The following is a 27,891-nucleotide window of genomic DNA, read 5'->3' on the forward strand; positions in this document are numbered from 1 at the left end:
TCTCCCTCTCTCCCACTAACTCTCTCTTATTAACCCTCCCACTAACTCTCTCTCCCACTACCTCTCATTCTCCCTCACCGACTCCCTTCTCTCAACCTCTCCCTCTCTGTTCTCTCCTCTCTCTCTCTTCCCCACTAACTCTCACTCTCCCTCACCGACTCCCTTCTCTCTGTCTCTTCCTCTACAATTCCCTCATCTCTCTCTCTCTCTCTCTCTCTCTCTCTCGATTTTGGTCGGTTTTAGCCAATCCCGGCCCGAAACGGATCGGGTATCGGCCGATTCGTCCAATACCAAGCCGAAACCAATCTTGATTAGGATTGTTATGGATAAAGATGAAGATTTTTACTAGTACCTGGATTATTGAATTGAGTTGTTCCATGTGGTTTTCCGGTGAGTGGATTCACTCACATTTTAATTCATTGCATATCTCGTGAAAATATGTATATGTTGTCATACGATCATGTTATTCTTAATGCTATACTATTCTCGTACCATTTTGTCATTCATGCAATATTATACTTCGTGCAATGTTATTCTTCGTGCATCTAGCAAAACATTGATTATGAGTATGTTGGACTTCGAAAACAGTCTCAAACTTGCTTCTCAATTCTACATTGAAGTCTAGGGGACAGATATATTCCTGATTATCTAGTAATCCATTTTGGTGACTCTGACAGAGTCAGGGACCAATCTCAAGCTAGACCAAAAATCTCTCTAATTTAGTTCTAATATCTCTCAATAGTTAATGAAAAAAATAAAGTACATTTATGATTTATCACATAATAATACCTTATAACCTTAATCGGATCAGCTACAAAGAAAAAACTCGAGCGTCATCTAGAGGGTGACTTTAGTTGATGTGGATCCACGGGCATAGACCCAAAATGAGATATGTACCAATTATTTGAAATTGAGAAGCTTCACATAATAAGACTTGAGCATATCATTAGTTTATTACTCGTATTATTATTACTCGTGTTTTATTATTCTTGTTATGAAGATGCTTAATATTATCTATTTATTATCAATTATTGAGCTTTGGTTTTCCTAAACCATGTTTTACAAAATCTGGTTTTGCTGGCTTTTGCATAGATTCACCAACTGAGCTAAAGTTGTTAGCTCATAAAACTCTCTTACTATTTCAAATGTTGCTCAGCATGCATAACGAAACTCATTTACCCCCACTTAGGATTCAATTTTCCCCTTTAGTCTCATTATTTGTTTTAAAGACATTGGTTGTCTAACTTGAACCTCTTTATTTCCTTGTGAGTTTTTATTTATTGAGTTGTAGTTATTTACATTCAATTCTTTTATATTTGATACGATCTCCCCTTAGGCTAAGGTTCGATTTCTTCCAATTCTCTGATCTGGACTAAATCTGGCATGGAACTTTAAAATAAGATCCTGAAATATGCCGTCGTCGGATTGACGTGAAATTAGGATATGTTGTAGCCCCAGAAAAAAGCTTTCCAACAAATCAAGTTTCAGGCGAATCGGAAATAGGAATCTCGAGATGTCGTTCGATTAGTGGACGAACGTCAGGGTGGTATGTTTAGGATCCGTGGATGGAGGCACGAGATCCTAGGATGATGGTAGTTGGAGGTGGACCAGCGTTTGTGGGGTGGCAGCAGTGAAAAGTGGTGATGGAAAGGTTATGATTGATGGAAGGGTTAGGACAAGTGTTGGATAAATTGGAAGAAGGGGAAGGAGAGGGCCGCTCCTAAGGGTCTAGGGTGATTGGCCGGTCGAGGGAGGTAAGAAGTGGCGTCGCCGGGGATTGAGAGAACGAGAGCGAAGAAGACGAAGAAGGCAAGGCAAAACTCAATTCTTCAATAGTAATCTTTTGGTTGCCATCCACATCCCTTTTAGAGGCTAACCCAAACAACTCAAAATGAACCCTAAACAATATAATTTCGTCGATCGCGTTCGAACGCGCCCGACCACGTTCGAACGCACCGAGTTCGCTCTTCTCTGGATTTGCGAACGCGATGTAGGCGTTCGAACATGCGATCGAACGCGCGTGTTTCCCACTTCTCTAGATTTGCAAACGCGATGTAAGCGTTCACAGTGCGTTCGAACGGGGCGTTCGAACGCACAATGCACACTCTCACAACCCGTTCACAACCGTATTCGAACTTACTCCACCCGCGTTCGAACGCGACTTATAAAAAACTTATTTTCTTGGAAATTAAACATTAAAACAAGAAACAAAAACACTTATAACGTGAATCCATGCTCGAGACGACATCGGTGAAGTCTGAATCGTATCAATCGACCACGCTTCCGCAACCTTGTCCTCAAGGTTTGAAATTTGGGAAGCAATCCAGGATATCTAACTCTAGCTCCCATGTAGACTCGTCAGTAGGTTTGTCCAGCCACTCAATCAGCACTTCAGTCTCCAATCTAGATCCATGGCGTCTTCTCCTACGGCCTATGACTCGAACCGGTTCAGTAAGGCCATCTTCCTCCATTGGTTCGAGTAAGGCCGAACCCACCACATGGTTAGGCTCGATCTGGGCCTTCAATGCTGATACATAGAAGACCGGATGTATCCTAGTTCCTTCAGGTAGGTCCAACCGGTAAGCTAATGGACCAATTCGTTGTAGCACTCGGTACGGACCAAAGTACTTGAGACCCAACTTCTTGGCCTCAATGTGGATTGTCGGTCCGGTTGAGCTCGAACAAACACCAATTGATCCACCTCAAACTCTCACTCACGCCGGCCTTTGTCATAAGTCTGCTTCATGCGATTTTGGGCTGTTGCTAGATGCATCTTGAGCCGTCTCAAGGTTTCATCTCGATCAGCAAGTTCCAAGTCAAGCTCGGTCCTATCCTCTGTCGCGAGTCTATCGTAGGCACGCAAGACAGAATGAGTGCGCCCATAAACCGCCTCAAAGGGGGTCATGCGATGCTAGAGTGATGAGCGGTATTGTATGACCACTCGGCCCATGGAAGGTATTTGACCCAATCCTTTGGTCGAGAAAGAAGCGAGCTCCCTTGCGTCCCCTTCATTTGGAAGTTCAAGCAGCGGTTGACTTCCATCCAACAGCACTCTCTGGTCATTCCTCCAAAATGTCAATGTGAGGCTTGTAAAATCAAATGTCATGGGCCCCAAGCTTCGAAGCCATTGAGTCCCCAAAATAATGTCGGCACCTCGCAAGGCCAACAAATAAAGGTCCAATGTGAAGAATTGGCCTTGCACCTTCAACTCTACACCTCCACAAATAAAATTTGCCCGCAATATGGTGCCGTCTCCAATTGTCACGTCGAACCCTTCCGTGGGTTTCGATTCAAGCCCAATATTCTTAAGGAGCCTCTTATCAATGAAGTTGTGGGTGGATCCGGTGTCGATCAAGATTCTCACTATAGATGTCTTGATTACACCGTTCACCCTCAAAGTCTATAGTGCAGCTGTCCCGGAATAGGCGTGGAGGGAGATCTCGGCCATCATGTCCTCCATAGGTCGCTCCTCAGCGACTCCTCCTTGCCGCCCAGCCATGCCCTCACCTTCATCTACAATCTCGTCCTCAGCCTCCTCTAATCCGTCGATTAGCATTACCGATCCCATTGGTTTAGCGCAGCGATGCCCGGGTACAAACTTCTCATCATAATGAAAGCATAGACCTTTGGCCCTTCGTTCCTCCACTTGAGCAGGTGTGAGTGCTCGTCCCGGACCTCTAGGTGCGTACTTCCCATCTTGGGATGGCTTCAAGGGCGCTCGAGGAGGTACCACTGCAGCAACAATTCTTGGTACTCCGGTGATATTTCCTACCGCTATGGTTGGTTAAGCTTGACTGCGGCTTCTTTGGCTCGTCCAACTCTATTTCAGGTGTAACTTCATGGCCTTGTGTTTGTCTTCCATAAGCACCGCATCTTCGAAGGCCTTCTTTAAAGTTCTAGGCCTTAAAGCCTTCACATCGGCTTGTATGTCTCCCCGTAGCCGGAGATGAAGGTTGCTGCGAAGTTGTTGATCCGTCCATGGTGGATGACATCGGCTATTTATCCTCTCGAATTTTCTTGATATGCTCCAACCGTGGTCTTTTGCACCGTCTTTGAGAGGAGAGCATCAAAGTCTTCATACCCCGACGCTTCAAATTGCCGTGTGATATCAGCACAAAATTCAGCTCAAGTATCGATAGCCTCATTGGCATTGGCCGCTCGAAACCAATGAAGCGCCGCATCCTCAAAGTGGAAGCTCGCAAGCATCACCTTGTATTCTTCCGCTGTACCTTGGTATGCGAAGAATTGCTCCGCCCTATACAATCAATCGATCAGATCGCCACCTTTGAACTTGGGAAATTCGAGACGCACGATTTGTCCACGGGTGCCATTGCCTCATTCCGAATCATGCCCAAGTCCTTGTCTAACCAGAGGAGAATGCACCATGAAGGGTTGATGATCCCTCCTTCGATTTTGATTAACTCGACGTGGTTCCGGATCGTATTGGCCCGCCCACGGATCTTGATCTCCAAGATGGTCTCCATAGTGGTTCGCTCGTCGGATGGGTTCACCAGCAACTGGGCCTGGTGTAACCATCTTTGCTTATCTCTGCCTATAGGGTGGTGGCAGCAGCAGCTCTTGTGGTTGCAAAGGCTGAACCAGTGGCGGTGGGTTCGCCATGGTTTCCCTTGTCGCCCGTAATTCCCGCATCATCTCCATCATCATCTAGTTATTGATGGCCATTTGTTCGGATAGAGACCCCAACACGGCTTGAACACTAGATTCTTCCGTATTTTGATTAGATCGAGTAGTTCCGCGGGTGGAAGTCCCCGTAACCGTTTCCCCCTCCTCTATTGGGAGAATCTCTTCTTCATCTTCTCGCCGTGCAGCCATGGCTCTGGTGGTCGTCATAGGAAGCGTTTGTCCGAGGAACGGTGGCTCTGATACTAGCTTGATACGATCTCCCCTTAGGCTAAGGTTCGATCTCTTCCAATTCTCTGATCTGGACTGGATCTAGCATGGAACTTTGAAATAAGATCCCGAAATATGCTGCCGTCGGATCGATGTGAAATTTGGATATGTTGTAGCCCCAGAAAAAAGCTTTCCAACAAATCAAGTTTTCAGGCGAATCGAATATGGAGATCTCAAGATATTGTCCGATTAGTGGACGAATATTAGGGTGGTCTGTTTAGGATCCGTGGATGGAGGCACAAGATCCTAGGATGCTGGTGGTTGGAAGTCGACCAGCGTTTATGGGGTGGCACCGGTGAAAAGTAGTGATGGAAAGGTTATGATTGATGGAAGGGTTAGGGTAAGTGTTGGATAGATTGGAAGAAGGAAAAGGAGAGGGTCGCCCCTAAGGGAGGTGATTGGCCGGTCGAGGGAGATTAGAAGCGGCGTCACCGGGGATTGAGAGAATGAGAGCGAAAAAGACAAAGGAGGCAAGGCAAAACTCAATTCTTCAATAATAATCTTTTGGTTGTCATCCACATCCTTTTTAGAGGCTAACCCAAACAACTCAAAATGAATCCTAAACAATACAATTTCACCGACCGCGTTCGAACGCACCAAGTTCGCTCTTCTCTGAATTTGCGAACACGATGCAGGCGTTCGAACACGCGATCGAACGCGCATGTTTCTCACTTCCCTGGATTTGCGAACGCGATGCAGGCGTTCACAGTGCGTTCGAACGGGGCGTTCGAACGCACAATGCACACTCTCACAACCTATTCACAACCGCGTTCACAACCGCGTTCGAACTCACTCCACCCGCGTTCGAATGCGACTTACAGAAAACTTATTTTCTTAGAAATTAAACATTAAAATAAGAAACAAGGACACTCCTAACGTGAATCCATGCTCGAGACGACATCGGTGAAGTCTGAATCGTATCAATATTGTGGGCTTTGGAAAACTAATGTTAAGGTTTCATGTATCTCAAGTTCTATTAGGATACATGATCGACATAATTCCAATTTTGGGTCGTGACACGTGTTATGAAAGAAGAAGACTTACAAGAGCGATGGGCACATAAAAAGAACCAATCTAAAAGCATGTAAATTTGCAAATGTGCGAGCTTCCTCAAGTAGACTGATTTTATTTCTTTCCATGTTCTAGAACAAAACAAAACTTACAAAATCACAAAGGCAGTTAAGCTGCCAAAGCATAGGTTCTACCACAACAGCATCGATATTCACATCAGAAAACTTACTGCGATATTTTTCATCATTCTGGAGACATACCTCACTTCACTTTCTGAAAGTTCTTTTGCATTTACATATAATCCTCGGAGCTTGTGTAAAGTGCTCTCTGCTGACTTCTCAATAACATCTGGAGCTATATTCGTAAGCAGAAAATTTGTATAACATGATAGAGGTAAAAATGTAAAATAAATATCAATGGTATAATGAATATAACAGATCTACAGAAAAGAAACGTACTGTTTGCAAATGAAATGATGGCACATCTGAAAACAGAACTAACAGAATTTGCCACATTAGTTACTCTTTTCCTACTGCTTAGATAGCTCTCATCAAATATCTTATTTGATCTCACTATAATTTATTGTCCTCTTAGCACACATTTTCTTGAAAAAATCCGGTATATTTCAGTCAAAATTGTCACAGAATAATTATTCCTAACAAATTCATTCTACTATTATTATGCAGGGTTGGACATAACCAAGGGGTTTTTGCAATTTAATCGCCTTTGATTTTTCTATTTAGCATATAAAACTGAGTGTATATATTTTATATAGTCGATGCATATTTTGTTAAAGTTCATTACTGCAAATCGAAAATCAAATGCAATTAAAATGCAAAAGCCACCAATAAGCAGTGTAAGTCTTTGTAAATGCTTTGCTGAGAAGCCAGAGCGCATTTGACAAATAAAACATCAGGTTGGGTTCAGGTTTGGCATCTCCAGCCACAAATCCATATAGTGGTGAGAGAGAGAAATTATCCTTAATAGATTGAAGATGTCTAAGTCCCCTGCTATTCCAATAGGTAATCTGTAATTAAAAGTTACTATATGATCCAAGGGAGTGAAGTCCCATATACCACAAATCGGATTTTAACTAAATCAATTTGACTGAAATTTCCAAATTCCTCTACAAAACAAAAGAAGATAGTAAATATGCAATACACAACTTTTTTGTCAAAGAAAGAATCTTAATTTAATGACAAATTCCATGTTGGCACACTCCCGAAAGCCCATCGGGTGCAAAAACAAACATCTTAATTTTATACACACTCCTCAAAGCATCTTAATTCAAGAAGTGACTGAATTCATCCTTGCTCAAATTTTATTTTTCTTTCTAGCATCAGTAGTTCACCTATGGTTTTTAACTGATATTATATTTTTTTCCTGAGAACTTGTCATTCTGCAATGCAACATTGAAGAGTGTCATTAGTGGCACAACTTACAATTTCAATTTCTTAAATGTAAACAACTACCAAGAAGATCCCCGAAACATAAGACATGCAAACCATCTTAAAACCAGATAAGTAAGCACACTTTTAAGTGAATACCATATATCTAATTCTCTAACTGTAGAAATAAGAAAATCACATCCTAAAGATGACTCATAATTATTTCATTTTAAGTTGCTAAAATCACAATAAGAGAACCTGAGACTTGAAGCTACTATAACTAGGTTCATGTTTTGATTCAAGTGGGTCAAGTTCCACCCTCTACCACAAATGCTTTCCAATGTCTACTAGGTTCCCACTGATATGGTGATATTAGGTATCGGAGAACTCTGCAATCTTTTGCAAACCCCATCACGTGGAAAGCAAAAAATGTCTTATAAGCACCTAGTCAACATGCCCCAGGTAAAGATAGTGTATGTAATCCTCTAAAATAGTACTTGATATGTCTTAAGCACAGCCTAGATAGAAGTGTCAAAATACGATGAACATTTGAGCTGATTTAAGCTGCTAAAGTAACATCATATTCCTAAAGACAACCTAAATCTAGAAGTTATGAAACTAGGTCCATGTTTTTATTCAAGTGGGTCAAATTCCATCCTCATTCAAGATCTCATCTAAAATCTATTTTTCTACCATTAGAAGCTCAAATTAGCAGTCTTAAACTGATAGGAATTCTCCTTAAAAGTTGAAACCTCACATTCTGGCTGCCACTCTCAAAGAAATATAAAATTATAATTGGTTTCATAAATTGCATGCCTACTTAATGACGACTGCCCATAGGCGAACTCTCAAAACCTGTCACGTGCAATAGAAAATTGATGTCGTAAAAACAGCCTAATTCACACGCTCTAACATGAAGACTGCAATATGCCAACATCTATTTGTAGATAATCCGACAACTCCTATCTTCATACCAGCCATCCTAAAGTGCTTGCTTAATTAATGACGATTTTTAAAACAGCCTAGTCCACATGCTATAGCATGAAGACTGAAGTATCCCATCATCTACTTGTAGATAATCCGACAATTCCTATCTTCGTACTTGCCATCTTAAAGTGCTTGCTTAATTAATGACAATCTTAAAAACAGCCCATTCCACGTGCTCTAACACGAAGACTGTAATATACCATCATTTATTTGTAGATAATCCGACAACTCCTATCTTCGTACTTGCATCTTAAAGTGCTTGCTTAATTAATAACAATCACCCAGAGGCAAACTTTCAAAACCCATCAATGCAATGGAAAATAAATGTCTTCACAAACAACCTAATCTAGACGCTCTAACATGAAGACTACAATAAGCCATGGTCCTTTTTATCATCCAAGAACTCCTAACTTTGCACATACCATCCTTATCAACAAATCGATGTAAAAATCATAACTTTCCAACAAACTGCTCAGCCACACAACCATAATGCTGTTAGTTAATCAACTAGTCACTTGTCAGACTTTAATCACATGGCAACAACCAAAACCTGGCAGAGAAGCAAGTATCCCTACAATAACTAGTCATCTCATAAAAAACTCTACTTGGTTGTAAAAGCAAGCACATTTATTAACAGACAATGTGTGTGGACTCCTAGGAGCCCCTTTCAGAGAATTGCCTAATACCGGGTTTAGTCGATTAATCGCAAAACAACAAATAACAACCTGCAGCGAATAACTAAATACGAGCAGAGCTACATATCTAACAACAACGATGCTTAAATTAGGATCAAAGCAGCAAAGAATTCGATTCTTTTTCCATATGAAACGGAGAACTCACAGGACTGGATCTTCTTGTGTAGCTTGTTGATGTCCTGGATGACCTCCTCCTGCTCCTTCCGGAGTTGGTCCAACTCCTTCGACTTCTCCAGCAACTGGCTGATCTCGCTCGCCGCCATCTCTCCTCTTCTTCCTCACCTCTCTTCTCGGACTTCGGTATAATTTGGCTAAACGTGAGGGGGTGAGGGGGCGGGGGGAGGGAGGATTGAAGGATCGAAAGACGACGACGGACGAGGCCTGTGGTGCTTTGGGAAACGTGCCAATATCCTATTTGGAATTCTATACAAAGTAAGTAGAAAGGGTAAAGTTTATACTTTAGCCTTGAGGGGGCGTCTGGTGGGGATTGCAATTTAGTTGGATTTAGTTTTTCTATTTAGCATATAAAACTGAGTTTCTGACCAAAATAGCCTTATTTTAATTTATTTTTACTAAAATAAACTACTCCTCAAACTTATTAGAAGTCTAATTTAATATAGCTCTAATAAAAATATTAAACTAATTAATATTTTATCTCTAAATAAAAATACTAATTAGTTTAGTATTTTTGACTGGTCTTAAAATACTGAATTGATCAGTGTTTTATATATATAAATTCCTTTAACTTAATTTTTCAACAATTAAGGAAAAAAAATTTCTAACGATAAAAATGTTGAACGGACTAGTATTTTTAAAAACACTAATTAGTTTAGCATTTTTGTTAGGGCTACAATGAATTAGACCCTATTTGGTACAAGTTTAAAAGTTTAATACATATTTTATTTCGGTAAAAAAATAAAAAAGAGGTTAGTTTGGTTAAAAACTCTATAAAACTAGGTACATGAGTTTTCTATAATAATCGATGCATATTTTATTATAAGTATATACAATTTATATATACAATATATATTAAGTCAATTATTAAGAAAATGAGTAAATAATAATTGCCATGTTAGTTGATTATGTAACATACTCGGAGGCCTAATAATGAAATAATCTATACTCGCTAAAGAGAGGCAAACCAGGCAAGATGTAAATAATAATAATAATAATAATAATACTAACCATCACCGGTAACACAATTTTAGAAGAGTACCCATCTGTAGTTACGGATTTGAGCAGTGCAAATTTTTTCGTGAAAGAAATTAAAATGGATTACACCTATGAGTAATTATTGTAGACCGTTATATCTCATGGTTTAACCCATTTGTGGCATGTTTCTTAGAATTGTTGGCTCATATCTCTAACTTATATATAGAAGAGAGTGATACACTTAGGATCTGTTCTTATTTCATTAGGTGCTTATTTTTATTAAAATAAAATTTCTATAGGTTGCGTTCGAATGTAGAAAGGGTCGCATTCGAACGCCCTTGCGAATGCTTACATCAGGTTCGCAAATACAGAGAATGCATATTGTGCGTTCAAACACGGTTGGGCGAGTTCGAACACCCGCGTTCGAACGCCTGCATTGCGTTCGCACTTACAAAGAATGTGTTTTGGTGTGTTCGAACGCAATCGACCGGAAAGTTCTAGAATTAGGATTTCATATTATTTTAAAACTTGTTGGCTAGCCTCTATAAAAATGTGGATGTCAGTCAACTTCACTATGTTATTGGATTATTGATTTCTTACCTCCTATCTTCTCTTTAAGACTTCTCCATCGTCCCTCTTCACCAACCTTCCACCTCTACCGTTAGTAAGGCTTCTCCTAACTTCTAATCTCCCTCGACTATCGAGCCAGCTCTCTTTTTTAGGATCTCGACCACTTCATTCCCTTCGTCTATATCCCTAAATCACATCCACAATCCACATTCATCTCCATATCCATCCATAACCCTAATATCCACTCCACCTGACACCACTACCCACACTCACGTTATTCCATATTTTCGTCCCTTCTATAGTTCGAATCTATAAAGGATATAAATACAAAAGTTGTAGATCAGGAAGTTACGGATCTAACCAATTGGTTTCATAATTGTCTGACTACCGAAAAATATTTGATGAATATTTTTCTACAATTGCGCGGACTGATTCTTATAATACGTCCAGATCTTGAAGGAATAGTTGTGTAGCCTATCTTTGGTTTCATGTTTTAACAAAGTGGTATCAGAGATTATCAGAGAGCTCTATGCCTAGTTTATGATTAGCATTGTCAAGATAATCAAGTCAACTCAAGCTCAACTCGAGTTCAGCTCACTAAGGCTCGATCAAGCTCGGTTCAAAAGTGAGCCAAGCTTGAAATTAATTTTCAGCATAGCTTGATCATGAGTTGGATCCATCAAACTCGGGTCGATAAGACTAAAAATAATAATATTGATTCAATTCGAACTTCACCAATACCGTCTCGAGCATGGGTACACTTTAGGGGTGTCTTTATTTCTTATTTTAGTGTTTAATTCTTAAAAAATAAGTTTTATGTATTTCGTGTTCGAACGCGATTGTGAATGCCTCCATCAGGTTCGCACATCCAAAGAGTGTGAATTGTGCGTTCAAACGCGCCTACGAATGCCTGCATCGCGTTCGTAAATCCAGAGAAGTACGAAAAATGTGTGTTCGAACGCGATCGGGCGCGTTCGAACGTAATCGGCGAAAATGTACTATTTAGGGTTATTTTTGAATTGTTTGGTTAGCCTCTAAAGGTGTGGATGGCAATCATGGAGTCATTATTGATGAATTGAGTTTTTGCCCTGCCTCCTTCGTCTTCTTCTCTCTCATTCTCTCGTTCCCCAGCGACGTCGCTTCTAACCTCCCTCAACCGGCCAATCACCCTAGTCTCTTAGGGGTAGCATTTTCCTCCCCCTTCTTCCAATCTATCCATCACTTGCCCTAATCCTTCCATCACCCATAACCCTTCCACCACCACTTACTTACCGGTGCCACCCCATTAACGCCGGTCCCCCACCATCCACCATCATCTAAGATCTCGTGCCTCCATCCACGGATCCTAAAACGAACTACCCGATGTTTATCCACTAATCGGACGATATCTCAAGATCCCAACATACGATTTACCTAAAAGTTAATTTGTTTGAAAGATCTTTTTTGGGGCTATAATGTACCAAAATCTCACATCGATCCGACTGCGGTATCTTTCGGGATCTATTTTCAAAGTTCTGTATCAGATCATGTCATGATCTAAAAATCAGAATAGATTGAACCTTGGTCAAAAAGGGGAGATCATATCAAATATAATACATAATATTATAAATATATAATAAGTATAGTATCGAGAATATTTAGATTAAGATCTAAAGGCTCATAGTACCATATTAGTTCTTACAAGTTCGCTATTGAATTGGGCCTTATTCCTGAAACAAACTTTTATGTTTGATCCTGCATGATTTAGGTTTGAATTGATTTAGGCTTGAAATTATTTATGTTATGAATCGTGCGGCTAGGAAAGCAGACGCGTAGTCGTACGAAAATATTCTTAAAATATTATTCCATGGTTCGAAAATTACGAAACTAGAGTGGATCATTTTGTATCTTCCCAATCTACGTTTTTTATACTCAGCTCTTGGCAAATTCTAACTACTCCTTGGGCTAAAATAAACAATATTGCGGTGGAGGTGGAGATGGCCGGTGATGGTGATGATGATGATGAAGGTGGTAGTAATGGTGATGGATTTGGTATAACAAAGTGCTGAGGGGATAAGGATAAGGGGGAGAAGTTGCTTGAGATTCCAATGAGGGAGGAGGACCTAACAGTTGAAGGGAATTAGGGGTAACCGTGTAATGCCCCCGCCCAGCACGGGCACGTGCACACGACAGGTCGGGCGGGCCTCGCCACACATAGATACACCATATGCTCACATAATTCAATACCAAATAAATCATATTATTAACCAAATAAATATGTTAACATATCCATATCTAAATCCATAAAAACCATATTAGACAGCCACATAAACTGGCATATCATAATCTGGCAGGGCCACGTAGGCCACAATAAACCATCAAGATATAACTTATAATCACTGACACACGAGTATAATATAATCTGACATGTATTATACAAATATCTAATAATGGTACAACTCAATTTCTATATAAATTATCATATATACCGTCTTGCATCTATAGCTCACATTATCATTGCTCTAAATATCTTCTCAAGATATCTCAAATCAAGATACATAGTCAATATCTAGTACCCGGTCTCAATTTCAACTTGAAGGCTTAGAGCATACCTTGCCAACCGTTAAGGGTATCATCATCATCTAGAGTTGGGTACCCAACTAGCTAATCTACATGAGATAACTCACCACATATGCCCTGACGAACAGCATGTGTCCGAAAATGTCTACTGCGCACATAGACTACTGGCCTCAGACGTAAGACCACAAGATCGCGACTACGTCGAAAGATCAATCAACTCTAGGCACGCCTTAACCCTCACGCCCACTCGAGTATCCTCATACTTTCTACCAACTATTCTATCTATAAGAACTCATGCATTTTATCTAGTACTATAATAAGTCATGCATATTAGAAATTTAGGTGGAAGAGGAGTCAAAAGAAATGTATGATGTGATGAAATCTCCAATGGTACATGTATCACTTATATACTTATGCTAGTCGATTACATGCATACTCATGCTATATATCATCTCGATATAAAGTCATAACAGTATAATCATCTCTATATATCATCAATATACTCATATCCAAGATCAGTCTACTCACATGAATGATAAAATATGCTCGACTAAAATCATCTTTAGATAAGATCATATAATAATACTGGAGACTAAAACATACATATGTATAATTATATAATATATCCTAATTTGATAAAGGCGTCTAGGGGATAAGACTACTCACATCTGATCAGAAGATACAAAATATATATCCCTCATGTTTGCCAACCAAGAGTCAACACATCGCTAACCGAATCCACGAGATCTCACATAAGGGGTTTGGGATCTGAAAATATTTAAGTAACATAAAATTAGTTGTTTATCTAATTAAAATCCGTTCGTGTAAAATATGATAATTTATTAGGTTTTAGAATTTCTACTTATCTTTATAACTAGTTAGATTTATAATTATAAATTAAAATATAGATATAGATAAAAAAAACTAATTATAATTAAGTTGTGGTTCTCATATGATTAATTAGGGACTAATAAATAAATAAATACATAAATAAATAAATAAGCCTAGTATTTCATTTGTTACAAAATAATAATAATATATAATAAATTATTAGAATTACTTAAAATGTATATCATAAGAATATTAGTATATAAATCTAATAATTATAATTTACAAATCTATCTATTAATCTAATATAAATATAAATAAATAAATAAATAAATAAAAGCAATACCTATATTTATGTGTAATAATTTATAACCTAATTAATCATTAATTATACTAATTATAATTATTAATAATCATGTTGAAGTATATATATATTATTATTAAAATAATTAATGTCTAAATAATTTATCTGTATTAATTAAGAAAGCAATACCTAACTAAATAGATAAACAAAAATAAAATAAAATAAAATAAATAAAAACATTGCCACTAGTGGGGGGCCGAGCCCAACATTGTTGTAGAAATAGATGAAGCTAAGAAAGGAGAAGAAGAAAGGAAGAAGAAGAAAGAAGAAAGAAGAAAGAAGAAGAAGAAGAAGAAGAAGAAGAAGAAGAAGAAGAAGAAGAAGAAGAAGAAGAAGAAGAGAAGAGGAGAAGAAAGAGAAAGGATGGGAAGGGAGGGGAGGGAACCGGTCCAATGGGGAGGGGCTCGGCCGCTGCTGACCAGCTAGCAGTCAACCTCTCGCCCGCTGCTCAGTTTTGACGAACCTAAGAGAGAAAGAGAAAGAAAGGGAGAGAAAGAGAAAGAAAGGGAGAGAAAGAGAGAGGGAGAGAGATAAGGAGAGAGAGATAGGAGTAGGAGGAAGAGAGAAGAGGCTCAACGGCGTTAGTGGAGGTGATGGTGATGACGACGGCAGTAGAGAGAGAGAGGGAGAGAGTGTGTTTGAAAGAGAGAGGAGAGTGAGAGAGAGACCGAAAAAGTGAGAAGGGAGAGAAGAAAAAGAGAGAGGCGGTGTGGAGGGAGGCTGCGACGATGGCGATGGGGCTTGTCGCACCAGTTGGCCGCAGCCGGTTGGCTGCGGCAATAGCAGCGGGGCTCATGGCACCCTCTGTGTAAGCTGCTCATGCAGCTACATGGGCACGGGGCTGGCCATAGTGTGGTTGGCCACGTCGTGCCCATGAAATTTTTAATTAATTAATTAATTTTTATTTTAAGTTGGGTTGTTACAAACCAGCGTCGAGATGACACATGGCTAGGGCTTGAGCGAGGAGGGAAAAGAGCTAGGGTAGAGGGAGAAGGAAAGAAAACTCAATATTCAATAATTACCCCATTTAGGTTCCCACCCACATATTAAGAGGCTAACCTAACAAGTCAAACTAATAATTAATAAACTTGGAAATAATATATTTTCGCCAAGTGCATTCAAATGCGGGTCGAGTGCGTTTGAACGCACAATTCGCGTCATCTGTATGTGCGAACGTATGTAGACGTTCGAATGAGTACGTTCGAATGCAATCTCCCCATGTTCGAACACGACTTCTAGTTCTTATTTTCTAAAGAAAACAAATTAACCAAGACAAGAAATAGGGTCCATAGTTGTATGGAATGACGTGATGGCTCAGTGTGGTTGAATCACATCATTCCACGATACTTTCGCTCACTTTGTCCTCAAAGTGCAAATCTAGGATAACGGTCCATCATTGTTATCTCAAATTCCCATGTGGCTTGCTCTTGTGTCTAACCGACCCAGCTCACCTCTGTATCTATTCACCCTTCGTGTCTGACCATTCTTCATACTAAGACCTTCTCTAGAGTGAGCTCAATTGTCTCTGATTCGAGCTTAGGTAGTTCTATCGCAACTTGCTCAACTGGACCAACTCAGGCTCTCAAGATAGATACATGGAAGACCGGATGAACTCGGGATGACTCGGGACTTATATGCGAACGCTCCCACCTTCCCTAGAATCTGAAATGGATCAAAGAAGCGATGTGCTGACTTTTGGTTCCAAATGGGTCGCCCCAAGATTTGTCGATATGGTTGGAGTCAAACATAGACCCAATCGCCAACTTCATAGCTTATATCCTAGTGTTTGCGATCATACACTTGCTTCATTCGGTTCTGTGCCGCTGCTAGGTGAAGCTTAAGCTGCTTGAGTACTTCATCCCGTTCCACTAGCACCTCATCTATGTTGAAACAGTTTAGGTGCACTCGTTGATCATATGACCGCAATGTGAGGGGAACGCGTCCATAGACAGCCTCGAAGGGGGTCATCCCAATAGCGGTGTGGTGAGCCATGTTATATGAGTATTTGTTATGATCCGATGTATTGGCATTGCAACAATATGACGATCAACCCAATTCTTCCTAGGGCAGAAATTTCGAGGAGTACTATAGAAGATCTAGCCGAGAGTCAGAGTCAAAAAGAGGATTCCTCACCAATAGCTGTAACTTTGGCAGTTTGTTCCTCTTGAAGTGAAGAATCCAATGCAATCGAAATCACGGCGATCGGATGTGTAGATCAGAAGTTATGGGGAAAATACTGATCGTTGGTCAGGTGGTGGCGTGATGGACGTGATTAATGGAAGAGGAAAATAATGGCTAGGTATTGAGGGGAGACGATGGCAGCGATAGTGGGGTAGAGCATTAAGCTAGACGAAGGGGAAGGGGGTGGACCGATCTTTGAGAGGCAAGAGGGCATGGTTAGATTGAAAGAGGAAGGAGATGACGTCCAATGATGAATGCCGTTGGAGGAAGGAGATAGAGGTTTGCGAAGGAGAACTTCAATAATTCATCAATGATGTTTAATTAGGTTGCTTTCCACATATTTAGAGGCTCATAAAATAATTAGAATAATCAAAAGATAACCTTAGGACCATACAGTTTGTCGATTGCGTTCGAATGCGGGTCAAATGTGTTCGAACGTACTAAATGCGTTCTCTGTCTTTGCGAATATGTGCAGGCATTCGAACGCAGTTAAACATTTTTGAATGCACTAAACACATCCTCTATTTTTGCAAACATGTGTAGGTGTTCGACAGTCGCATTTGAACTCAACTTCCTAGCGTTCGAACGCGACTACCAGAAATCTTATTCTTCCTGAAAAATCCCTAGACACAAGTATGTATCTAAATACTAGGCAATGATATCACTCGTTCGCTTAAGTAAAAGTCCATAGAAATATTAAGAATGAAAGCAGAGATGAATGCCAAGATTTTAACGTGGAAAAACCCAAAAGGGAAAAAACCACGGATCAAAACCAATCACTAGAATAGTAGCAGTTACAAGACTGACACATAAAACAACCCGTCAATCCAAACGACTTTGTTCTTCTCAGTCTCACTCGCTAGAACCCACGATTCACTACTTCTCGTGATTGAAGTCCAATCTCAGTAACCCTCGAGATTGATCTTTCGTCTAGATAACCCTTAAGACGAAAGATTAACTTTTTTTAATGATGAGTGGAACCTTGTTAGTTGAAGAACCGATGTAGCCTCAAGAAATCTCCTTCAATAATGCTTTCTTCAACCACCCTAGAGATAGGGCATCACAATCCTTATGTATGATCTCCAAGATAGAGCCAAATCCAAGTCTTATACGTACTCACAAAAGTCTAATTTTATCAAACTTCGTTAGTGCGTTTGAACGCGGCCCGGGTGCGTTCGAACGACATGACTTGATCTCAGGTGCGTTCGAACGCGACAACTTGAATTCTTCAGGTTGCGTTCGAACGCGTTTGTGAACGCCGCTCTCGGTCTGTGTGAGCGTAGTACCCGTGTTCGAATGCGTTTGTGAATGCAATTCTCGGTCTGTGTGAACGCAAGTACCCGCGTTCGAACGCGTTTGTGAACGCGGTGTGAACTCAATGACTTTTCTCCAATAATCTTGCAATTCTTCAAACCAGAGATATTCTAGACTTGTGTAAAGCTCATATAAATGAAAAAATACACTTAGAATATTTTGTACACAATTGCCAACAAATAAAAACCTAACACTTCCAAAACAAAAGTTCTTTCTAAAATAAAAGTCAGGCCCAAGCCATATCTAGCTAAATCATAATAGTATTCTACCTAGGGTAGGTAAGCTAGCCATCTCTTCAGTTGCTACTCGGCGAAGCATCGCAAATATTGCTCAAGACAGTGATTAACAACTTCAAATTGCCCGTCGGTTTGCAAATGATACACCGAGCTCATTTTCAGTTTAGTACCTTGCTGCTGAAAGTACTCTTGCCAAAAGTGACTTATAAAGATCGGGTCACGGTTTGAAACAATAGATATTGGCATTCCATGCAATCGAGCTATTTCCCTAGGATGATATCGAGGGGTCACTAGTTTTTCATAATCCGCCCACTCATCATCGTTTGGCAGTGGTACATTGCGCCTTTTAGGTGATGTAGGCAGCAAGGGTCCCCTAGTGTGACCACCAATGAGATCTTCATGATCTTCCTCTGGTCTGGCATGGAATGGTGGAGGTAGTGTCCCTTGGCGAAAAGGAGGTTCCATCGGTGGCGCAGTTCAGGTTTGCATAGGAAACTCAGTTGCCGCCGTACGCCTTGGTGCGCCCAAGAGGACTTGAGTCAAAAATATTTTCATGTAGCTTAGAGTATTTTCATTCACGCCATAGGGGCTAGTATCCGCCATAGCCAGCTATGCTGGCAGTGCAAGGTGGTGGTAACGAGCCTGGATAGCTGTCATCAAAGCTTGGAGAGCCTTCTCGATCGTCTCGGTGCTCACTATGTTGGATCTAGCGACCTCATTAAAAACATCTTTAAAAAATGCCTTCGCCTATGCTGGCGGCTTGTTGCCGACGGTTGCTAGTGACGATGATGTTAGAAAAGACCTAGTCAATAAGGAGATGAGTTTTGGTCGTTCATGGCAATGATCTCCCTCAAATTTGCCTTAATCACGTGTTCACTAAAGACCAAGGAACGATGGCTCTAATACCAATGTTACGAATTACATAATAGGAAATTAGCTCTAATTAGAGTTTTGCATGGTCGATTAAAATTTTGGTTAAATCAATTTTTAGTAAATGAGTCAATGTAATGTGTGTATCTGTATTAATTGCACTTATCAAAGAATTAATACAAATCGGTATAGGAAAATTATATTAAGCAGGTTGTCTTATAACGAAGCGGATTAATTAAAGATTGTTTATGTGATTTATCCTTCCACCTCTACCGTTGGCAAAGTTTCTCCTAACTTCTAATCTCCCTCGACTGTCGAGCCCCCCTCTTCTTTGGGATCTCGACCACTTCGTTCCCTTCGTCTATATCCCTTAATCACATCCACCAACCACTTTCATCTCCATACCCATCCATTACCCTAACATCCACTCCACCCGTCACCACCAGCATCACCCACATTATTATGTGTTTTCGTCCCTGCTACAGTTCGAATCTGCGAAGGGTATAAATATAAAAGTTGTAAATCATGAAGTTACGAATCTAACCCAATCATAATTTTTTGACTACCGAAGAATATTTGACAAATATTTTTCTACAGTCGCGCAGACTGATTCCTATAATACATCCAGATCTTAAAGGAATCGTTGCGTAGCCTATCTTTGTTTGAAGAACTCATCAAGTGTTATCGGAACCTATCAATTGGTATCAGAGCAGGCGAACCTCAAGCCTCCATTAATAGTTGAAACAAGAAAGATGACATCTACAAGGTGACCTATGGAGAGCACATCGACAAGGGATGACTCAATCCACGATGACCCTAACCGTAAAGTCGATTCTTTTGGAGTGACCACGGTAGGACCGAGTCAACCAACGTCCATGAGTGCGAATATGGATGAAATTAGGGGCATGTTCCATACATTGATGCATAGAGTTGACTCAATTCAAAAATATCACAATGATTTCACGGAATATGTCATGAACCGATTTGATTCGTTATCTCCTCGACGGCGATCGGAGTTTTAAGAAGGACCAGCGGTGGGACCTCATCAAACTGATACCCCAAAGGTCTAGGTGCATCATGCGAGTGTCAATGATCCCCTCTTACCTATGCCCACACATCATTCTCCACCCCTATTGCTAAAACCCAAGACCAGCGGTGGTGGAACTCGAGAGACGTGCGGCACCAGTGCGCTTCATCGATGAGGAAGATTGGCATTATGAGGATGAGTTGATCCCTATATTGAGTTTTTCAGGTTGTATGGGACTCGATTGAACTTCAGTTCGCCCTACCATCCGCGGACGGACGGCCAAACCGAGGTGGTCAATTGAGGCATTGAGCAGTACTTGGGGTGCTTTGGTGGAGAGATGTTGATACGATGGTTGAAGTTCTTTTCGTGGGTGGAGTGGGTCGATAACACCGCCTACCATAGCAATATTGGCATGACTCCATTTGAGGTGGTGTATGGATGCACGGCTCCGACATTATGTGTTTATGATCTAGTGGCATCTGTAGACCGTACGGAGGTAGACTTATTATTGATGGATAGAGATGCCACAATGAGGAGGTTGCGTGCTCATCTTAAATTTGCTCAAAACCGCATGAATCAAATTTATGATCGTAGCCATAGGGAGCAGGAGTTCGACATCGGCAATTGGGTGTTTGTGAGGGTGCAGCTGTATCAACAGGTGACCTTACGTCCGATGCGTAACTAAAAGTTAGCACATTGCTACTTTGGTCTGTTTCGGGTGTTGGAGCGTATTGGTCTGGTTGCATATCGTTTGGAGCTGCCGGAGGGGTCAAGAGTGCATCCTATTTTTCATATTTCAATGTTGAGAGAGCGCATTGGAGATCATGAGGTTATTAGATCGGTTCTACCGGAGCCATTGGAGGAGATAGAGATCGTAGAGCCAGTTCGAGTATTTGATAGATGTCGACGAAGACATGGTACCAGATTAGAGATGGAGATTCTAGTTGAGTGGCTTGGCAAGCCATCTTCATAGGGATCAACCTCATCCTCATAGTACCAATCCTCCTTATCGACGAAGCGCACCGGTGCCACACGCCTCTCGGGTTCCACCATCGCTGGTCTTGGGTTTTGCAACGGATGTGGGAGATGATGTGTAGACATAGGTAAGAGGGGATCATTGACACTCGCATGTCGCACTTGGACATGTGGGGTATCAACTGGATGAGGTCCCACCGCTGGTCCTTCTTGAAACTCCGATCGTCTTCGAGGAGATAACGAATCAAATCAGTTCATGACATATTCCTTAAAATCATTGTAATACTTTTGAATTGAGTCAACTCTATGCATCAATCAATGTATGGAATATGCCTCTAAGTTCATCCATATTCGCACTCATGGATGTTGGTTGACTCGGTCCTACTGTGGTCGCTCCAAAAGAATCGACCTCAAGATTAGGGTCATCGTGGATTGAGTCTTCCCTTGTCGGTGTGCTCTCCATAGGTCTCCTTGTTGATGTCATTTTCCTTATTTCAACCATTAATGGAGGTCTAAGGTTCGCGTGCTCTGATACCAAATTGATAGGCTTTGATACCAAAATGATAGGCTCTGATACCAAATTGATAGGCTCTGATACCAATTTGAAAGCTCTGATACCAGTTGACAAGATCTAGAACCAAAGATAGGCTACGCAACGATTCCTTCAAGATCTAGATGTATTACTGGAATTAGTTCGCTCAATTGTGTTTCAAATATTCTCCAGTAGTCAGAAAATTACAAATCCAATTAGATTAGATCTATAACTTCCTTATCTACAACTTTCGTATTTACGCCTTCACAGATTCGAACTGTAGTAGGCGATCGCGTTCAAGCCCTAATTCTAGAGGATTCTCGTCGATCGCGTTCGAACGCACCAAAAGACGTTCTCTGTATGTGCGAACATGATGTAGGCATTCGAACGTGGGCGTTTGAACTTGCCCAACCGCGTTTGAACGCACAATATGCATTCTCTGTATTTGCAAACCTAATGCAGACATTCGCAAGGGCGTTTGAACGCGATCCCTCATGCGTTCGAACGCGACCTATAGGAATTTTATTTTAATAAAAATAAACTCTTAATGCAATAAGAAAAGATCTTAACTAATTGTATCATACCCACACGGCACGCGCGGCACACGCGACAGGTCGGGCAGGGCCCGTCACGCACAGGTACACTCCTGTGCACATATAATATAACACCAAATAAATCATACTATGAACTAAATAAACCTGTTAATATATGAATATCCAAGTCCACGAAATATATACTAGATAACTACATAATATGGTAGGACTCACACAGACCATAATAAACTTTCAAGATACAACTAAACAACTGAGATTCAAGTACACTATAATTTGACATGTATTATATAAATCATTGTCTATACAATGAAGTACATATATGAAATAATGGTACAACTTAATATCTGGTTAAACTATCTTCTATACCATCTCATGCTTATAGCTCACCTCAACTTTGCTCTAAAATATCTCCTTAGGATAGCTTAAGTTAATATCACATATCATAATATCTTAGGGGGAAGGAGGGTTAGAAAAGAAAAATAAAGAGAGAGTCATGAGCAAAAGGCTCAATGAATAGACCTTACCCTGAATCAGTGATGCCAAACAGTAAATCATGTACTGGATAATATGAATCAGAAAAATTATCATATCATGAATGAGTGTATGAATGTAACCTCAATAATATATAATTAAAATGTAGATAATATATCATAACTGATAAAAGCATATAATCCTCGACAATAAGTAAACAAATCTCTATGCCATAGTATCATCATAACACTCTCTCAAATATGACACATGATGCTTGCCGACCATAACCATGCTATGATATTAAATGCAACCATATATGATGTATATTGACCACTTAATAATCAGATAAGCAGATGAGAATAAAATCATATGCATTTCTCGACATCTAAGTCATCAATATCATCTTTATATGTCATCATCATATAGACCACTATGCACAGTCAACAGCTGCTACCCGGTCTCAACATCATGTCTGACAGAACATAATCCGCCACTCGCAAGAGTATCTCAAATATAACCATACCCCATCACCCGCAAAGTTATCAACATTCATCTAGATCACGCACCCTCCTAGATGATAGAAACCTCGCGAGGATAACTCGTCACATATGCCCTGGTGAACGACATGTGTCCGAATATCTGCTGCGCACACAGACTAACGACATCAGACATAAGGCCAAAAGAATTGGGACTATGTCGAGCGATCAATCATCTCTAGGCACGCCCTAACCCTCGCGCCCACTCGGTTATCATCACGCTTTCTATCAACTATCCTATCAATCATATTTCATACTTTCTTTCTAAATGCCAGATCATATGCATATATCTAGTACGATAGCAAATCAATGCATAACAATAATTTAGGCGGAACAAGAATCAAGAGAAAAATGATGCAATGTAGTCTCCAACCATATAGTCAACATATGCATACCTATACTAATCTTACACATTCATACTCATGCAATAGATCAACTGGACATAAAATTATAATAGTATAGTCATCTGTAATCATCTCTATTTATCATCATCATACTCATATCCAAGATCAGACTAATTATATGCATAATTAAAATATGCTCGCCTATAATCATCTCTAGATAAAGTCATAATCATACTGGAGCCTAAAACATGCATGTACATAATATATAATATAACCGAATTTAAGAAAAACGTCTATGGGATAAAACTACTCACACTAATCAGAAGACGCAAACCACGTATCCCTGACATCCGCCAATCAATCGAGTGGCACTCATCGCTAGTAAGGTCCATGGAGTCTCAAATAAGAGGGTTCAAGGTCTGAAAATATTTAAGTAGCATAAAGTTAGTCGTTTATCTAATTAGAATTAATTCAAGTAAAATATAAAGGTTTATTAGATTCAGAATCACTTCTTTTTAGTTTTGATTACGTAACTAGATCTATCTTATAGATATGATTCAAATACTATAATTATACTATTATCATAAAATACTAATTATAGTATAAGGAGAACATGTCTGTTTCCTTTTATATAAGAATATTTCTAAATATATAATTACAAAATAAAATAAAATAAAAGACTAAATAACTATAAGTATAGACAAAGTTTAATTATAATTAATTTTATAATTCCTACTCTATCTTGATTAATTAGGGACTATGCAGTCTTTACTCGATAAGATAATAAATAAATAACTAAATAAGCCATTTTTTGTAGAATAATAATATATAATAAATTAATAGAATTACTTAAAATGTATATCATAAGAATATTATAATATAAATCTAATAATTATAATTTACAAATCTATCTATTAATCTAATAGACATATAAGTAAATAAATAAATAAATATAAGTATTACCTAATTAATCATTAATTAATTATAATTAACAATAATCATATTGATGAATATATATTATTAATTAAAGTAAATAATGTCTAAATATATTTGTATTAATTAAGAAAGAAATACCTAAATAAATAAATAATAAAATAAAAATAAGGATTACTAGCACTAGTGCTGGGCTTGGTTCAGCACTGGCTTGCTATAGTGCTGGGCTGAGCCCAGCACTATTGCATAAAAAAAGAAGAGAAGAAGCAGTTGAGGAAGAAGAAGAAGAAGGAAGAAGAAAGAAGAAAGGAAGAAGAAAGAAGAAAGAAGAAGAAGCAAAGAAGAGAAGAAGAGAAGAAAGAGAGGAGGGGACCGGGCGGCGGGGAAGGGCTCGGCCGCTGCTGGCTAGCCAGCGGCCGGCCTCTCGTCGGTAGTTCTGTTCCAACAAACCCAAGAGAGAGAGAGAGAGAGAGAGAGAGAGAGAGAAGAAGGAAGAGAAAGAAGGAGGAGGCTCACCTGCGGTAGCACGGCGACAACGGCGGCGGGTCGACAGTGGGAGAGAGAGAGAGAGAGAGTTCGTGGGAAGGAGAAGAGAGAGAAAGACCGAAAGAGAGAGTGGGGGGAAGAAAAAAAGATAGAGAGAGAGAGGCGGTGGGGAGGGAGGCCCCGGCGGCGGAGGCCACCGCGTTAGCTGGTCTGGCCAGGTTGGTCGGGCAAGCGGTTGGGGCGGGTGGCGCCCTCCCCTCTTGCCACTACGTGGCATGATGCTGTCGTGCCATGCAATAGAATTAGTTTTTTTTTAAGGTTGGGTTGTTAGAGATACTGATCTATATGATGGGCTTACAACTAAGATCCTTAGTCTATGGTGGCGGATAATTGATCATGAAGTTTGTCGGGTGATAGGGTCGTGAGTTACCGCTAGAGTCTACCCTCCCTTGAGAGTATTTGTGTGGTCGGGTGTGAGTGTTGAGGTGGCCTACGGGTGTGCCTTTATATGAGCCTAAGTGAAAGATTTAAGAGTATGAAGTAATGTATATCCAATTGAATAGTGTTGACATGGCCTATGGGCGGAGCTCGGTGTGAGCTTGAGTTGAGGACATGATGGTTCGGATTGATGCATGCCATGCTATCGATTGCTAATGTTGTTACACATTAGATAAACCTGATGAGTAGATGGTACTACTGCATTGATTTTCATCATGATGTGCATACTCCTTTTACTCAATTATTGCATCATTATTTTTACTACTTTTAGACTGTAGAAGTGGTCACTTGTGGGCTTTATGCTCACAACCTTTTAGTGTAAATATTTTCATATTAGTAGATGAGCTAGAATTTGCGAAGGAGTTGGCAAAAAATTATGGTTTATTTTTCTTATTTATTTATTCTTATAAAATTAACCTAGATGGCTTGTAGCCCCTACGTAGGCAATTGCGTTTGTTTGTGAATATATATTTTGGGGCTTGTTGTGGCATATGGTGTTATGAGCTTCTTTTTATTTATAAAAATATGGGCTTTTCTCCTGTTTATTTTTTTGAAGCCTTGACCAACTAGTCACGTGGAAATTACATGGGTTCCACCCATATGAGGGGCACATGTATTTGGAGACGAGTGTTACAATATGGTATCAAAGCCTAAGTTTCACCAACTAATATTGCAAGGTTTCCCAAAATACTATCCATACGAGTTGCATGTAGAAAAACCAAGAGAATGCGAATAACTAGATGGGTTTGACATTAGCGACAACTAGGTTTTTTACATGAAAAATGCATAAATCGATTGAATACGAATTTAGATTATTGTTGGTAAATAAGTATGTGTTGTTGCTCATTTAAATCAGATAATTTGCTTGCTAATTGTTTTTAGCATTGGGTAAGTAGATGTTGTAACGGCCCCGCACGCACGAGCACGTGCTTGCCCACGCGTCCACAGAGTATACACGTCGCACACAATAGGATGAGTATGGTCGTTACACACAGATACACATGTACTAAACATAATCCATCTTAGAGATAAATCATACTATAAACCAAATAAACTTGTTAACATAGGAATATCCAAAATCATAATAATATACACTAGACAATTATATAATCTGGCAGGTCTACACTGACCACAACAAACCATCAAGATACAAAATCATACAATATGTATAATATTTCTAATTATACAACTCATAGTCTAACATAGTGTTAAACAACTATATACAACATCTATACAACTCAATTTTTACACAAGTTATGTTTTATATCATCTCACATCTATAGCTTATCTCATCTTTGTTCTAAAATATCTTCTTAAAATATCTCAAGTCACTATCACGTACCATATATCTAAGAGGAGTTAGAAAGAAAAATAAAGAAAGTCATGAGCTAAAGACTTACTTAATAGGTCTTACCCTAAATTAGTGATATTAAACTGAGAATAAATTATGTACTAGATAATATGAATTTGAAATGAGCATCATGTCATAAATGGGTATATAAATATATGATCAATACTATATAAATGTATGGTAGATATCAGAGCATGACTAATAAAGTATATAATTTTTGATAATATATATAAATATATATCCAATTATACCATCATCATAACTCTCTCAAATATAATACATATGATGCATATCAACCATGACCATGCTATGATGTCAAATACAATAACATTTGTTGCATGATTATAATAACCCAAGTTAAAAAAAAATTGAAATAACTGGGCGCGACGCGACCGACTCATTCCTAGCATGGTATGCATGTTGCAGCAATGGTGGAGGTGCCAGGCACCTCCATCGAGGCCTCCCCATTTAACGTCATGGCGACGCGTGGAGGTGGGACCAAGCCCACCGGCCACTCCGCCGCCGCCACATGACCACCCCCGGTCTCTCTCTTTACTTTTCCTCTCATTTTCTTAGCCTTGTCCTCACTCTACCTCTTTCTCTCTCTCCCGACTACCGATTGTCGGGAAGAGCCGCTGTTGGCCTTTCTACCTGCTGGTGAGCCTCTCTCTCCTTCCTTTTCTCGCTCTCTCATTCCTTACCCCCTCTCTTTCTCTCTCTCTCTTTCTCTCTCTCTCTCTCTCTCTCTCTCTCTCTCTCTCTCTCTCTTCTCTCTCTCTAGTTCTCTTCCTCTCTCATGGTTTCCTCTCGGGGCCACCGGAGGACCGAGCCGCCGGCAAAAGGTCGACCACTAAGTGGCCACCAGCAACCGTTCCCCTCCTCTACGACCTGACCCCCTCTCCTTTCTTCTTCTTCTTCTTCTTCTTCTTCTTCTTCTTCTTCTTCTTCTTCTCTTCTGCTTCTTCTCCTCCTCCCCTTCTTTTTCTCTCCTTAGGAAGACTTCCCTTGGCAACGTCATGATTAGTAAATAAATCTAATTATACTAAGATTAACAAAATATATGCAATATAATTTCCTATATTAATCCTAGCTAGGTATAGTAATTATTAGAGTTATGT

General features: G+C 39.8%; 1 protein-coding gene across 3 annotated transcripts in view; it reads right to left on the reverse strand.

The window, feature by feature from the left end:
* LOC140795071 (SAGA-associated factor 29 homolog A-like) overlaps window positions 1–9,471 on the reverse strand; it is a 36,639-nt gene extending 27,168 nt beyond the window's left edge. Inside the window, exons 1-2 of one of the 3 annotated variants that reach the window (XM_073147436.1) lie at window positions 9,138–9,471; window positions 6,183–6,276 (exon numbers count right to left, since the gene is read on the reverse strand). In XM_073147436.1, coding sequence (XP_073003537.1) covers window positions 6,183–6,276; window positions 9,138–9,255 — 212 coding nt within the window. In that variant the 5' untranslated portion in view covers window positions 9,256–9,471. The remainder of the gene's footprint in view (window positions 1–6,182; window positions 6,277–9,137) is intronic. The other 2 variants (XM_073147439.1, XM_073147437.1) reach the window with 2 other exon arrangements.
* Window positions 9,472–27,891: the final 18,420 nt, after the last annotated feature.

This window comes from Typha latifolia, chromosome 9, assembly GCF_019914945.1.
Source record: "Typha latifolia isolate L0001 chromosome 9, TyphaL0001v2, whole genome shotgun sequence".
Taxonomy (NCBI): domain Eukaryota; kingdom Viridiplantae; phylum Streptophyta; class Magnoliopsida; order Poales; family Typhaceae; genus Typha; species Typha latifolia.